Here is a 13,452-nt window from a genome sequence, read left to right on the forward strand (position 1 = left end):
TTGCTGTGGAATAGGTACATACGTGATGCATGCGTCTGTAAACCGCGCAGAGGGCTTTTGAACAGGCCTGCTGTAGTAGGTACGCTTGGGAGGAATCCCATCCAAGGGGGGTGGGACTGAGCAAGAAGAAGGGGATTCCGGGTCGCACTCCAGACTAGGAAGCGCTGTAGGGCAGGAGTAGCCAACCCGTGGTCCTCCAGTGTCCATGGACTACAATATCCATGAGCTCCTGCAAGCAAACACTGGCAGGGGTTTATGGGAATTGTAGTCCATGGACATCTGGAAGGACCACAGGTTGACTACCCCTGCTCTATGGAATTGTTGGACAGCTCCCCAAATCCCTTTGAGCTTCCTGGTAAATTGACAAAAAATGTACCCAAGCGCATTGGAAAGGAGCTGTGCCTGGTATGTGGAAAGCCCTAGGTTCAATCCCCAGCATCTCCATTTGAAGGGATCAGGCAGCAGATGATACAAAAGACCTCTGTCTGAGACCCTGGAGAGCAGCTACTAGTCAGGAGAGAACACTGACCTTGATGAAGCGAGGGTTAGATTCAGTGGAAGGCAGCATGGTGCATAGATCAAATCCACGATGCCCAAGGCTTCCAAGCATCACTCACTAATGTGCCGCTTCTCACCAGCAGCTCAGCCAGGTGTCTTGCAACAGTCTTGTATGTGCATGTGGAGGAGCAGGGAATCAAACCTGTCTTGCCAGATTAGAAGCCGCCTCTACACTAGAGGTAGTCAGCCAGTGATCCTTCAGATGTCCACGGACTACAATTCCCACGAGCCCCTGCCAGCAAATGCTAGCAGGGGCTCATGGGAATTGTAGTCCATGGACATCTGGAGGACCACAGGTTGACTACCCCTGCTCTACACCACCCTGGCTCTAAGATTCTGTTATCGCAAAATTAACACTCAAACAACACACTAGGAGAAAAATAATCTGGTTTTATGTCAAGTAATATGGGGGAGGGGGGAGTTCCTAGAAAGCTTCCATCGTTTTCAAAATTTAGTGGTGAATACAGTGTTTTTTATTCAGCGTTGCAAGAGAACAAGTCTAATGAGCTGTTTTCTGTAAAGTTCATACAATTCTAGCTGTGTTGCTTTCATCACCTGAGAATAAAGTCTGAGTCCTGTGGCACCTTTAGGACCACCTAAAGGACCACATATAAAGTATATAAAACTTTCCGGGTCTCCAAGGTGCCCCTGGACTCAAGGCTTTATTCTGTTGCCAGACCAGCATGGTCACCCACCTGCATCAATCACCTGAGAACGTTATTAAGGGCCGAGTGGGCGGAGGAAGTGGGAGATGCCTTTTGCCGTACTGATGCCAACTTGCTTGATAACACTTGAGGTAACACTTGAGTCCTTATAGCAGCCTTTCTCATTTTACCCTTGAGAAACCCCTGGAACATTCTCCAGGCTTTGAGAAACCCCAGAAATGGGCCGATGGTGCAGAATATGGTTGGGAAGCAAAGCTGTGGACATGCCCACTCAAGGTCCCTTCCCTTCTTGATCCATCATTGGACTTTTTGGGGGGAGGCGTTCGACAGGACCATATATGGTCATATCACACAATAAATGTGAATTTTAAAAATATATTAAAAATTAACTATCTCCCATGCATTTGGGAAACCCAGGGTTTCATGAAACCCTGGTTGAGAAAACCTGGGAAGCAACCTCATCAGGGGCGGTGGTGGCAGTGCCCTGTCGTCAGACGTGAGTCACTGTCCGTTGTGTCTCAGCTGCACTTTAGGGGGAGGGCTCCTAAGCAGAGAAGCAAGTGAAAAGCATGCTGTTTTCTTCCTAGGGAGAGGGCGAGTGGGTCGAAGAGGCACGGCCTGTCCCCATCAAAGTGGGGTCCTCCATGGCCGAAATCTCACCACACTCTGACTAGCAGATAAGTGACCCTTTTTTGCCCTGGCCAAGACAACTCAGGACCAAGAACGGACCGAAAGCGTGGGGATTCCTTCACTGGAAGAAAATTGCCCACATAAAGGAAAGCCGGTTCCTTGGGGGTTCTTGGTTGCAGTTCCTCTGATGGGCTCCCCCCTCCTTTGCCCACTGAGGCAGCAATTTGGAAACAAAAAACTACTGAGTGTTTTTACTTTTACTTCCCCTCTCCCCTTTCCCCAACTTTTGCCAAAACAGCTTGTGGGGAAAAAGAAAATGCATTAGCTTTCCCCTCAGCAGCAGAGAGGGGCAGATTTTTCTCTCAAAATCACACCTTTTATTGAGGTCTACCCAAACGTAACAAAAGACTCCTACTGGATACCTTTTGACTTGTCAGGCGTTCTTCTCCTGCTACGTGGATTCTTCTAGGCCCAGGTTTACATGACTGAGGACTCGTCCACACATGGCCAAATATGGGGCTCTCATTAGACCGTGGCAATCGTGCCAATTGGATGGTCTTGGCCTGCTACCTCAAAGGGATGAGAAAAGCCACCCTTGCCATGGAATTAAAAGCTGTGTGTCTGTGTTTGTACAGAGATGGTGTCTGCACACCCGCCCTGCACTACTTGACAGTGTTACCTGCCCCACCCGCTAGACAAGAATGCTCCAAGCAGCCCAATACCCCCCCCCCCAAAAAATGCTGAACTGCAGCTCTGTTAAAGCAGGTGAAAACTGATAGGGCTGAAGGTCCATCCCTCCGGAGCAAGAGAGAACGACTCTGCTCTATCCTCTATAGTAGTGGTCCCCAACTGCCGGGCTGCGGCCGGTGCTGGGCAGCGAAGGCCCAGGCCCCGGGTCGCGGCTCCCTCTCCCTGCCCCCCCCCGCAGTAAAAAACGTCCCAGGCCATGAGCTTGCGGCCTGGCAAGCTTCTTACTGTGGGGGGGGAGAGGGAAGCAGTGCCGTGCATGCGCCATGCACGGCCAAAATCGCGCATGTGCGGCACTTGCGCGCATGTGCGGCACTTACGCACATGCATGCAAATGCCACACATGCACGATTTTGGCTACATATGGCGCCTGCGCGCCTGCGCCTGTGCGGTCGGGCAATCGCCCTCCCTGCTGCCGCCGGTCCCCAGCCTAAAAAAGGTTGGGGACCACTGCTCTATATGGCACCCTTTTAAATACTTGAAGATGGTTATCAGATCCCTTCTCAGTCGTCTCCTCTCCAGGCTAAACAGACCAAGCTCCCCCATCCTTTCCTCATATCAAAGGAGTGGTCTCCAAACCACTCACCATCTTTGTTGCCCTCCTCCGGACATGTTTCTTTGTCTACATCCCTCTTCACTTGGTTTGTCCAAAACAGACTCACTGTGAGGTAGGTGGGGCTGAGAGAGCTCTGAGAGAACTGTGACTGACTCAAGGTCACCCAGCAGGCCTGTGTGTCTCAAAGGGGCTTGCAATTGCCTCCCTTTCCTCTCCGCACAGCAGATGCCCTGTGAGGTAGGTGAGGCTGAGAGAGCCCTGACAGGACTGCTCTGTGAAAACAGCTCTAACAGGACTATGACTGGCCCAAGGTCACCCAGCTGGCTGCATGTGGAGGAGTGGGGAATTAAACCTGACTCACCAGATTAGATGCCACTGTTCTTAACCACTACACCACACTGCCTCTCTTTAAACAGAAGAATTCTTATATGCCACTTTTCTCTACCCGAAGGAGCCTCAAAGCGGCTTACATTCGCCTTCCCTTTCCTCTCCTCACAACAGACATCCTGTGAGGGAGGTGAGGCTGAGAGAGCCCTGATATTACTGAAGAAGAAGAGTTGGTTCTTATATGCCGCTTTTCTCTACCCAAAGGAGTCTCAAAGCGGTTTCCAATCGCCTTCCTTTCCTCTCTTTGCAACAGACACCCTGTGAGGTAGGTGGTGCCGAGAGAGCTTCTGACAGGACTGCTCTGTGAGAACAGTACTATCAGGGCTGTGACTAGCTCAAGGTCACCCAGCTTGGCTGCATGTGGAGGGGGAGCGTGGAATCAAACCCGGCTCGCCAGATTAGAAGCCGGCACTCCTAACTACTACACCAAGCTGGAGCAAAGGATGTGTCCCTCTGGTCTGGCTTGAAAGGGAAAACCCTGGTTCATGCATGACTGTATGTACGTATGTATACCTGAGGCAAAAAAGGCCAAGATGTTCAACACCATGAAGATGTTCCCCTGAGGTACACACAGCAATTGTTTCTTGGCTTCCAGCCCTACAATCTGAACAACGGCACATGCAGACAGAAACTTCTACTGCTTTTCCACAAGTCCGCACCTAAACCAGCACCCAGCTCTGAATGAAATCCTAGAACAGCTGCCCATGAAAATGGCTGTGATGCTGAACACCTGGATGCAGGTGTTTGCATGTGTGTCCAGCCATTTGACCCATGCTGTCTTTCTCCACATGGTTTTAAAAGCAGACAGCTACTTTGTCCAGATATATTACTTTAAAAAAAACAAAACCCTGAGGTTCTTCACAACTTCTGCCTCGCATCCATTGGAATCGCACACCTGAGGATCAACACTGCAAGGTTCAAATGCAAAGTAAAGCTATCGGATGGTTGCAAACAGTTTATCTCGGGGCTGCCCTAAGTCCCGTGGTGGCACCCCATTCGGGGACCGGTCACATCGCCTCCGAGACCAGCCCTGCAATCAGTTCCCGTGTGTCCTTCATGCCGGAAGAGATTTCGGAGCCGTCTTCGGCCACATGTGTGGCGATCAGGAACATCTTCCTCTCGTCCCCGATGTTGGACAGCCCCAAAGCCTCGTGAATGTCCGTGATGCAATAAGCGCCTTCGAGATCCTGTCCAAGAGGAAACAGAAGAGATATGTCGTCCAACTCTTTTATTTTCCTTCCAAGGGAACATCTGGAGTGCCAGCAGCAAAGGCTGACTGTCAAAACTGAACATATTCCCAAAAAAGGAATAAGTAATTTCACACTGTAGGCCACACTGTACAATGGATTTATCAAAAAGGTCACTGATTTAATTTGCTATATTGATTCCAGACTTTTCAATCAGGGTCAATTTTTTTAAGGCTGTTTAGGGAAGTGGCGGGTGCTAAGCACCATTTTTTTGGAGGGGGGGCATGCACTTTCAAAGGAGGGAACTGCTCATCTGAGAAGTTATTTATTTTAAAAGGTAAAGGTATCCCCTGTGCAAGCAACCGGGTCATGTCTGACCCTTGGGGTGACGCCCTCTAGCGTTTTCATGGCAGACTCAATACGGGGTGGCCTTCCCAGTGCCTTCCCCAGTCATTACCGTTTACCACCCAGCAAGCTGGGTACTCCTTTTACCAATCTCGGAAGGATGGAAGGCTGAGTCAACCTTGAGCCGGCTGCTGGGATCGAACTCCCAGCCTCATGGGCAGAGCTTTCACACTGCATGTCTGCTGCCTTACCACTCTGCGCCACAAGAGGCTCGTCAAGAGGCTTGTACAGCATTTTAAATTCACCTTTCTCCAGGGGCCTTGAGACAGATAACACGACACTCCTCAAAACCACAATAAAACAGATTTCTCATCCCATCAAACCATGAGCCAATACAGCTGATGCCTGAATCCTTGCTTGCACGGAATTCTTTCCCCCCAATGTTCTGGGTGGAACGAGTAGGATCCTGTTTGCCTTGCAACAAGGTCAGTGGGGAGGGATGTGTACAAACCGAAGGGTGGCCAAACTGTGGCTCTCCAGTTGTCCATGGACTTCAATTCCCATCAGCCCCTGCCAAAATAGCCAACTGGCAGGGGCTCATGGTAACTGTAGTCCATGGACATCTGGAGAGCCACAGTTTGGCCACTCCTGAAAGAGGATGGGAAGGAGACATGCTCCTTCCCCACTACCTCTGCCCAGTAACACCCTCTACCACAATCCCCTTGATTTTTACGAACCATTCTTTCATCCAGCTCCAAAATTAGAAATAAGCCTACAGTCCAGGTAAAGAAATATAGGTAAGAAATCCCCTCCTATCCCAAATAATTCTGTTGGTCCACTTCAGCCTTTCACAACTATTTTACCGGTGCAAAACCCCTGAAACATTCAGGGCACAATCATGCAGAATATGGTTGGGAAGCATAGCAGTCCACCCAGGGTCCCTACCCTTCCCACTCCCTCCAGACCCATCATTGGCCATTTTGGGAGGAGAGGGTGGGCCAACATACCTATATATGGTCATATCATCCGGTAAATGTTTAACAAAATTAACTAACTCCCACCCATTCGGGAAACTCTTTGAGGGCCATCAAGAAACCCCAGTGTTTCAAAAAAATCCTGGTTTACATTATTATTGAGAAGCCCATGTTTGGGAAAACCTACATCTGTCAAGGTAATATTTACTGTTACCCAGAGCTTCAGGTTGCCAGATGTACCAAATTACTTTTAGGAGTCTGGCTGTGATTCCGTTACAAATGTGCTGTTTCACGTAGTGACTGAGATGCTGCAGAAAGCTGGAAAAGCCGAAAGGCTGTTAGGTCAGCTTGGCCGTGGATGTAGCACTCATCCCCTTCCTGCTCAGGAATATTCAAAGATCAAGCACAGAACTAAACATCTTAGGAGATCCATGCCGGCAACGGAGGGGCACGACCTACAAAACATCAATCCAGGAACTGCCTCCTTCAGAATGGAGACATGTTCCCTCTTTCCTGTTGCAAAAGCTGGACTTTGACACTGAATTCTGGAGCTCACCGTTACCTGCTTATTGGCGAGGATCATGACCGGCAAGGTCGAGTTGTTCTGGACCAGCTGATGAAGCAGTTTCTTTGCAACAGGCAAGCGCTCATGATCGGCTGAATCCACGACGTAGATCAGCAACAGGACTCGGGAGAGGTACATCTTCCAGTACGATCGCAGAGACTCGCTGCCCCCGACTGCAAGGGAGACAGTGAATGGTCCAAATTATATGCGATGCTCCCTCCGCTGCTATCACTCGACTGCATGTCTTCCCTGCTGGTAGTTCAGGGCAGCTGTTGCTGGGACCTTGCTGGCTTGATGGAGGCTTGTAAAATTGGATTCCCAAATATTTTCAACCTGCAGGCACCTTTGGAATTCTGATGCAGGGTGGTGGACACAGCCACAAAAGGTGTCTGTGGCATTCCATAGTGCCCTAATAAATCAGGGCAGGCTTTCTTTTGTGGTGTCAAAATCCTTGGGATGTCTCCCATCCAAATACTAACCACGGTTGGCCCTTTAAAGCCAACATCTCCCTTAAAGGGAGGTGGGAGACAGGCCAGGCACAAACAAAACACAAAAGGATAAATTGTGAGTCCACAGGCCTCCAGGGTCAGCTACCACCAGTTCCCTTGACTATCCTCTGTTTATATATTTATATCACTGGAAAGCAAAATCACAAAACTCTGGCTCACTTAATTTGGGCATATTGTGCGATACAATTTGTTGGAGAAAGCAATTATGCTAGGACTGGTCAGTGGTAAAAGGAAACCAGGCCGACAAAGAGTACAGTGGTTAGATATGTTCAAAATGGACACTGGTCAGAAGTGGAGCGAGATTGAAAGACGTAGAGACAGCTGAGCCATAGGATTGCCAAAAGTCGGACATGACTGAATGACTAACAACATCAACAATTTACCTCCCTTCTCCCCTGTGCTTCCGCTTCCTCGGTGTGTAGGCTCCACTTCCTGTGATATCTGTTTTGTGGGTGGCTCCGCCTCCTGAGGCAGCCATTTTGTTTTTGCCGCCATTACCCTGTGTCAGAATTCCAAAGCTGGCTGTAGGCTTGAAAAGCCTGAGTTGGGGGCTTTATTGGGTCAAACCTGCCCACCCACAACATACACACACACACACACACACACACAAAAACGGAAGTGTACTATAGAAAATCTACATCAGAAGAGGAAACCAGAATGTCCAGAATCCAATGTACACTATAAACAAAGATACTGTAACCTTACAAAGCCATTCTTGTGTTGTTTATAATTCTAACTATTTCTACAAACAAGATTTATACGCAGAAATTTAATTGAATGTGTGTTAGAAGGTGAACGACCAAAGTCCCTTGATTTCAATGATTCTTCAATCAACACCATTTTTGGAGAACCACCAAAATTAAGGGACTTTGGTTGTTCACCTTCTAACACACGATCAATTACATTTCTGAACATAATGCTCATGATAAACGGCAGCTTCTCTTCTCAGTCCATGCCTTCTGGCAGGCAACGTGCATGCCCAGTCTTAGTAAAAGCACGCAACATTTCCTTGTGTCCCTGACTATGCAGAAACCCTGTCTGGCTTGCAGGTGGCCCCTTTTCACTGTCTTACTACCCAGTTTGGTGTTAGATGGGGGAGAGACCGGACTCTTACTTTCTAGGAATTCCATCTTGGAGTCCTCCGTGCTGACGCAGACAGCGTTGAAGCCCTCCGTGGGAGCCGTGCTGTGCTTCACTTGGTTTGCTGTTAGCGAGTGGAGAATGCTGGTTTTCCCAGCTCCGTCCAAACCCAGAACCAAGATCTGCTTGCTTTGGGGCTTTTCCTGCAACGTCTGGAGCAAAACAGACACAAAGGAAGAAAGAGCAAAGCCTGAGCTACAAACCTGCATGGAACAATTTTTCAACTTGTATCTAGCCTGGGGGCCATCGATCTATCCAGTCTGTTCTAAGCAACAGTTCACCCATGTTTCATTCCGACTTGCTTCCCACCCACCCCAACATTTCCAGATTATAAGATTTCCAGAATACAAACAGTAACTTGTTGCATATTGCCATTCCCTTGGAAGAGAAACACCCTGACCTGAATAGCCCAGGCATGCCTGATCCCGTCAGATCTCGGAAGCTGAGCAGGGCCAACCGTGGTTAGTATTTGGATGGGAGACGTCCAAGGATTTGGGTGGTAGTTCCTCCAAGAGACACTAGGGGTCGTGACACAGAAGCAGGAAATGGCAAACCACCTCTGAATGTCTCTTGCCTGGCTGACAGATAATCCTCAGATATCCTGGCTGCACAACACACATGCCAGATGACAAATAAATAATGCAAGGAGAGCTACGTTGAGCCACCAGACTGTTTCATATTTCACACTGCTTGCTTTGGTTTGTGCATACAAACAGGTTTGGGTTTAAAAGAACACACACACACCCCAAATGTTGGCACAACTTAGCAACTAGGATCCATCAAAACTCAATGAGTCACTGCTAAAGAAACAAACAGTGCAAAGTTGCTTATGCCACAGTCTGTCCTATGTCCAGACCACCTGGAGTTAATTCCCGTGCTTCTGCCAAGTCAAAACAAAGGCGGAAGAGCTTCCATTCTAATCTGTCTTTCTGCCCTGGCTTTAATAGGATTCCGTCCTCCTTGTGGTCGTCTAATCCTTCCCTGGCCTCAAAACGCCGAAAGTTGCCAGAGGGAGACTCCTTGCTTTGATGGGTCTGCTGAGCAGATGTTTGTGACTCAGGAGAAGAGCGATCCGGGAGATAAAGAAAAAAGAACCACATTCCAAGGGAAAGCAGTGCATCATTAAAAAGGGGGCTTGGTTGCTCTAGAAGATGTATTTGTGGCACATATTTTCTGTAGCAGGAGGTGAGCAAATCCCAGGCAGGAGGTCACCAGAGCACCTAGAAATTTCATGGTGTAACCTAGAATTTGCAACAATGTTGGGAGGGAGAATTCTTGGCACCACTCAGGAGGGAGAGAAGATGAATTCATTTCTTAACCAGTTTGAGTGCAGTGACAGCTCCAACATTTAATTAAATGAAGCTCTTTGAAGAAATAAGGGCATTCTGAGAAATAGGGAGGAAAATGCTAGGTTAGGACTAGAGGTTAGCTTTTTGCTGTGCGTGGATATAACATGTTTGTCCCAGCACTATTAACATTGAGAGAAACCATGAAATGAGGTTAGGGTTAGGTTTTGTGGTGGCATCAGTCAAAAAACAGGGCACCTTAAAAAAGGCTGGAAAACAACTCCTAAATTTTGGGCTGGCTCCAAAGACTTGGTTTTTATACCCTCTTTTCACTACCAGAGTCTCAAAGCAGCTTACAATTGCCCACCCTTCCTCACCCCACAACAGACAATCTGTGAGGTAGGTGGGGCTGAGAGAGTTCTGAGAGAACTCTGCGAGAACAGCTGTATCAGGACTGTGACTAGCCCAAGGTCACCCAACTGGCTGCATGGGGAGGAGTGGGGAATCAAACCCAGCTTGCCAGATTAGAAGCCGCCGCTCTTAACCACCATACCAAAAAAAAAGTTAGGAACTAATAGTTTTTTTCCCATTTGTCCACCTTCCAGTGTGACAAATACAACCCTTCCACTTACAACACTCTTCTGCTTGCTCTGAAAGGACAATAGCACAGTCTGTATGCACAACATACACCCGTAATCATAATATGAGAACTGGCACCTTTCTGAAAACAGTCAGAAAATATTCCAACCTTATCAGGCCATTCTGCTGCACTGACCTGGAAATAGTTCTCCTTACGTTACTTATTTTGTCAGCACAAGGACTTCAAAAAGGAGGAGGCAAATACGGAATCGCTCTCTCAAACAGTGTCAATCAAGATGACGGCTGACTGTCACGCTGCCAGGACTACTTTAGCTTAGCGAGTCTAGGCAGGTTGTATGACCGGCCATGAACAGTGTCCTTCTTGCGCTTCGTTGCCTTTCAATGCCATTGTTCATCTCCCTGTCTCTCCCTGCCTCTATGCATCTGCCAACTATGTGTCATGCCTCTAAGGAAGCGGATCTAATCCATGAAGGGTTATGCTATGATCAACCTATTAGTCTTTAAAGGGCAAGGCCACCACTTAGGGCAGCCAGTCTCCAGGTGGGACCTGGACATCCCATGAAATTACAGCTCATCTCAAAACTAGGGAGATCAGTTCCCCTGGAGAAAATGGATGCCTTGGAGGGTGGCTCTGTGGCATTGTACCTTAGGTTCCACCCCCCAAATCCCCAAGAGTTTCCTAGCCTGGGGGGAACGAACAGACAGGCACCGGGCAACATTTTCTGTCCTGGTGGAAGGAGCTCCTGGAGCACATCAGGATCAGCATGGTCTACTCAGACCAGCAGCACAAACCCAAGGCTGAGGTCCTTCCCATCAACTCCTCCCTGATCTGTTTAACTGGGGATGCTGGGGGATTGAACCTGGGATCTTCCTGGTGTGACAGCCAGCTTGGTGTAGTGGCTAGGGAGGCGGAGTTTTAATCTGGCGAGCTGGGTTTAATTCCCCGCTCCCCCACATGCAGCCAACTGGGTGACCTTGGGCTCGCCACAGCACTGACAAAGCTGTTCTGACCCAGCAATGATATCAGGGCTCTCTCAGCCTCACCCACTTCACAGGGTGTCTGTTGTGGGGAGAGGAAAGGGAAGGCGATTTTAAGCCACTTTGAGTCTCCTTTGGGTAGAGAAAAGCGGCATATAAGAACCAACTCTTCTTCTTCAGTAATATCAGGGCTCTCTCAGCCTCATCTCCCTCACAGGGTGTCTGTTGTGGGGAGAGGAAAGGGAAGGCGATTGTAAGCCACTTTGAGTCTCCTTTGGGTAGAGAAAAGCGGCATATAAGAACCAACTGTTCTTATTATTCTGCATGCCATGCAAATGCTCTGCCAGTGAGCCACAGCCATGCCCCTTTCATCTTAAAAATGAACCTTTAAGCTGCTTTTGTTAAATGTACTGAGTTCAGCAGAATGGACTTCCAAAGAAGGAAGGAGTTATTGTCATGTAGCTTGACTCCATACCTTTTTACCCAGATGCAAACTGGATTAAAGGAGGCTTATCTAGGAGTTGTGTTTACTTTGGATGACTTACCTAATTACCAGACTTTCAAAGTTCTGTAACATCCAGAATGTTCATACTTCCTTCAATTGCTATTTACCCATTTCCTCCCCCCCCCCCCAGCTGGTAAGTTACACATTCACCTACTAAAGCACAAGATACTTATTTTTACCATGACTTGACATCTCTTTGTTTTGGGTGGGGGAATCACAGTTGGAAACCTGCAGAATTATATACGGTTTCTTTTCCTCTTCGCAGTTAGTACTTCAATCAGTGAAATCTATGAGAGTTTAAATTTTTTTTATTTCTATAGCTTCTTTTAGGGTCTGTCGGGGGTGGTTAAACTGTGGCTCTCCAGGTGTCCATGGGCTACAATTCCTATCAAACCCTGCCTAGTGGCCATGCTGGCAGAGCCTCATGGTACATGTAGTCCATAGGCATTTGGAGAGCCACAGTTTGGTCACCCCACAGGGGAATTTTTATTCTGTCCAGGGCTAGCAACTGGAAGGCAAAACAAAAAGGCACATGCATCTAAATGCCTGACCCTTAAACCAGCATATTTTGTGCAGTGGACAGCATCCTAAAATTAGGAAAGGGTAAAATGCCACTTCAAGTCTAATTCTCATGAACAGCTGATGGGGCACCAAAGCAGCAGCTCAACTGTCCCCACTTCATATTGAAGGTGGGAGCCTCACCCGATGGGAGGGTGCCGAGGAATACCCATTCATAGAAAACTAGCATGTCAGGGAGATGCATTTTTCCCTTATGCACCAACGTTCTAATTGCGGGAGATTTTTTTAAAATTACATTTTTATTCCACCTTTCCTGCAAGGAGCACAAGGCCTTTGACCCACACGACAACACACCCTGCCGTCAATCCAAGGGCACCTGATCGGATGGCTCAGGATTTCAACCTCTCTCTACACAGAACATAAGCCCTACATTGGAATCACCCCCGGGCGGAAGAAAGAAAGATCCCTTCACGAAGCGCCAGCCGCACCCCGCACGCGTTTGCCATAAATGGCCAAGAATACATTTCCTTGCGGGTCCGAAGCCTAAGCCGAGAAGAGAGGCTGGAGGCTGGTTGCGGCGCCCCGGGAATCCCCTATTTCCCCTGCGAGGCACCCACCCACGTGCAGAGGAGGAAGGGGCAGCGCTGGAGTCTTGCCCAAAGAACTGCGGACCACTGGGAGGGAGGGAGGGAGGGAGGGGACGAGACCCCCCCCCATGCACGCCCATCTCGCCCCCTCACCTACCTGTCCCGGGGGCGGCTCGGCGGCTCCGAGGCGGGCGCTTTCCGGCGAGGGCCGTGGCGAGGCGGGCGCCCCTTCGGGGGCTCGGGAGCTCCTCCAGACCACGTAGGCCACCCCGCCGGTGACGGCCACGGCGGTGCCCAGCAGCGCCCAGTGGCGCAGGTGGCCCGCCATGGCCGAGGGAGACAGGGGCGGCCGGCACCAAGCCCGCGGGCCACGTCTCCGCCCCAGGCAGGGCAAGGCAGGGCAGGGCAGGGCAAGGCGGGAGCGCAGGCCAGCCACGGCCCCGCCCCGGGCGCGCGTCCCCTGAAGGGCTGGCCGAGCCCGCCTTCGCTGGGGCGCGCATACCCGGCCGCGCCATTCCCAGCCGTGCTGGAGCAGGGCGGGTGTGGGCCGGCTGCTCCGCAAGGAAGCTGCCCGTCTCCAAGCGCCGCCGCGAGAAAGACTGGGCAGGCCCCAGAGTCCTTCTCTCGCCCAGGGAAGCGCTCCTTTCGGGGGGGCCGGCGGCCTTCTCTCGTCTCATAAAGGCGCGTCAAAGGGACCGGAGCGCCCCCGGGCCG

At 49.8% G+C, this 13,452-nt stretch overlaps 1 protein-coding gene across 1 annotated transcript; it reads right to left on the reverse strand.

Moving 5' to 3' along the window:
- Nucleotides 1-928: 928 nt before the first annotated feature.
- Nucleotides 929-13,197, reverse strand: ARL9 (ARF like GTPase 9). Its single transcript, XM_077345690.1, has 4 exons — nucleotides 12,896-13,197; nucleotides 8,238-8,415; nucleotides 6,612-6,787; nucleotides 929-4,730 (listed from the first exon to the last, which is right to left on the reverse strand). The coding sequence occupies exons 1-4, from the start codon at nucleotides 13,064-13,066 to the stop codon at nucleotides 4,551-4,553; spliced, it is 705 nt and encodes a 234-aa protein (XP_077201805.1). The 5' UTR covers nucleotides 13,067-13,197; the 3' UTR covers nucleotides 929-4,550.
- Between the last annotated feature and the right edge of the window lie 255 nt (nucleotides 13,198-13,452).

This window comes from Paroedura picta, chromosome 7 (assembly GCF_049243985.1).
Source record: "Paroedura picta isolate Pp20150507F chromosome 7, Ppicta_v3.0, whole genome shotgun sequence".
In the NCBI taxonomy this organism is placed as follows: domain Eukaryota; kingdom Metazoa; phylum Chordata; class Lepidosauria; order Squamata; family Gekkonidae; genus Paroedura; species Paroedura picta.

What these genes read in the sequence shown, in the direction of transcription:
- ARL9 (XM_077345690.1), bottom strand. Translation starts at nt 13,066, where the DNA reads ATGGCGGGCCACCTGCGCCACTGGGCGCTGCTGGGCACCGCCGTGGCC. An exon ending in CAAGATGGAATTCCTAGAAA is followed by an intron (nt 6,788 to 8,237) that starts GTAAGAGTCCGG and finishes TCTCCCTTGCAG; the next exon opens with TCGGGGGCAGCGAGTCTCTG. An exon ending in TGATCCTCGCCAATAAGCAG is followed by an intron (nt 4,731 to 6,611) that starts GTAACGGTGAGC and finishes CCTCTTGGACAG; the next exon opens with GATCTCGAAGGCGCTTATTG.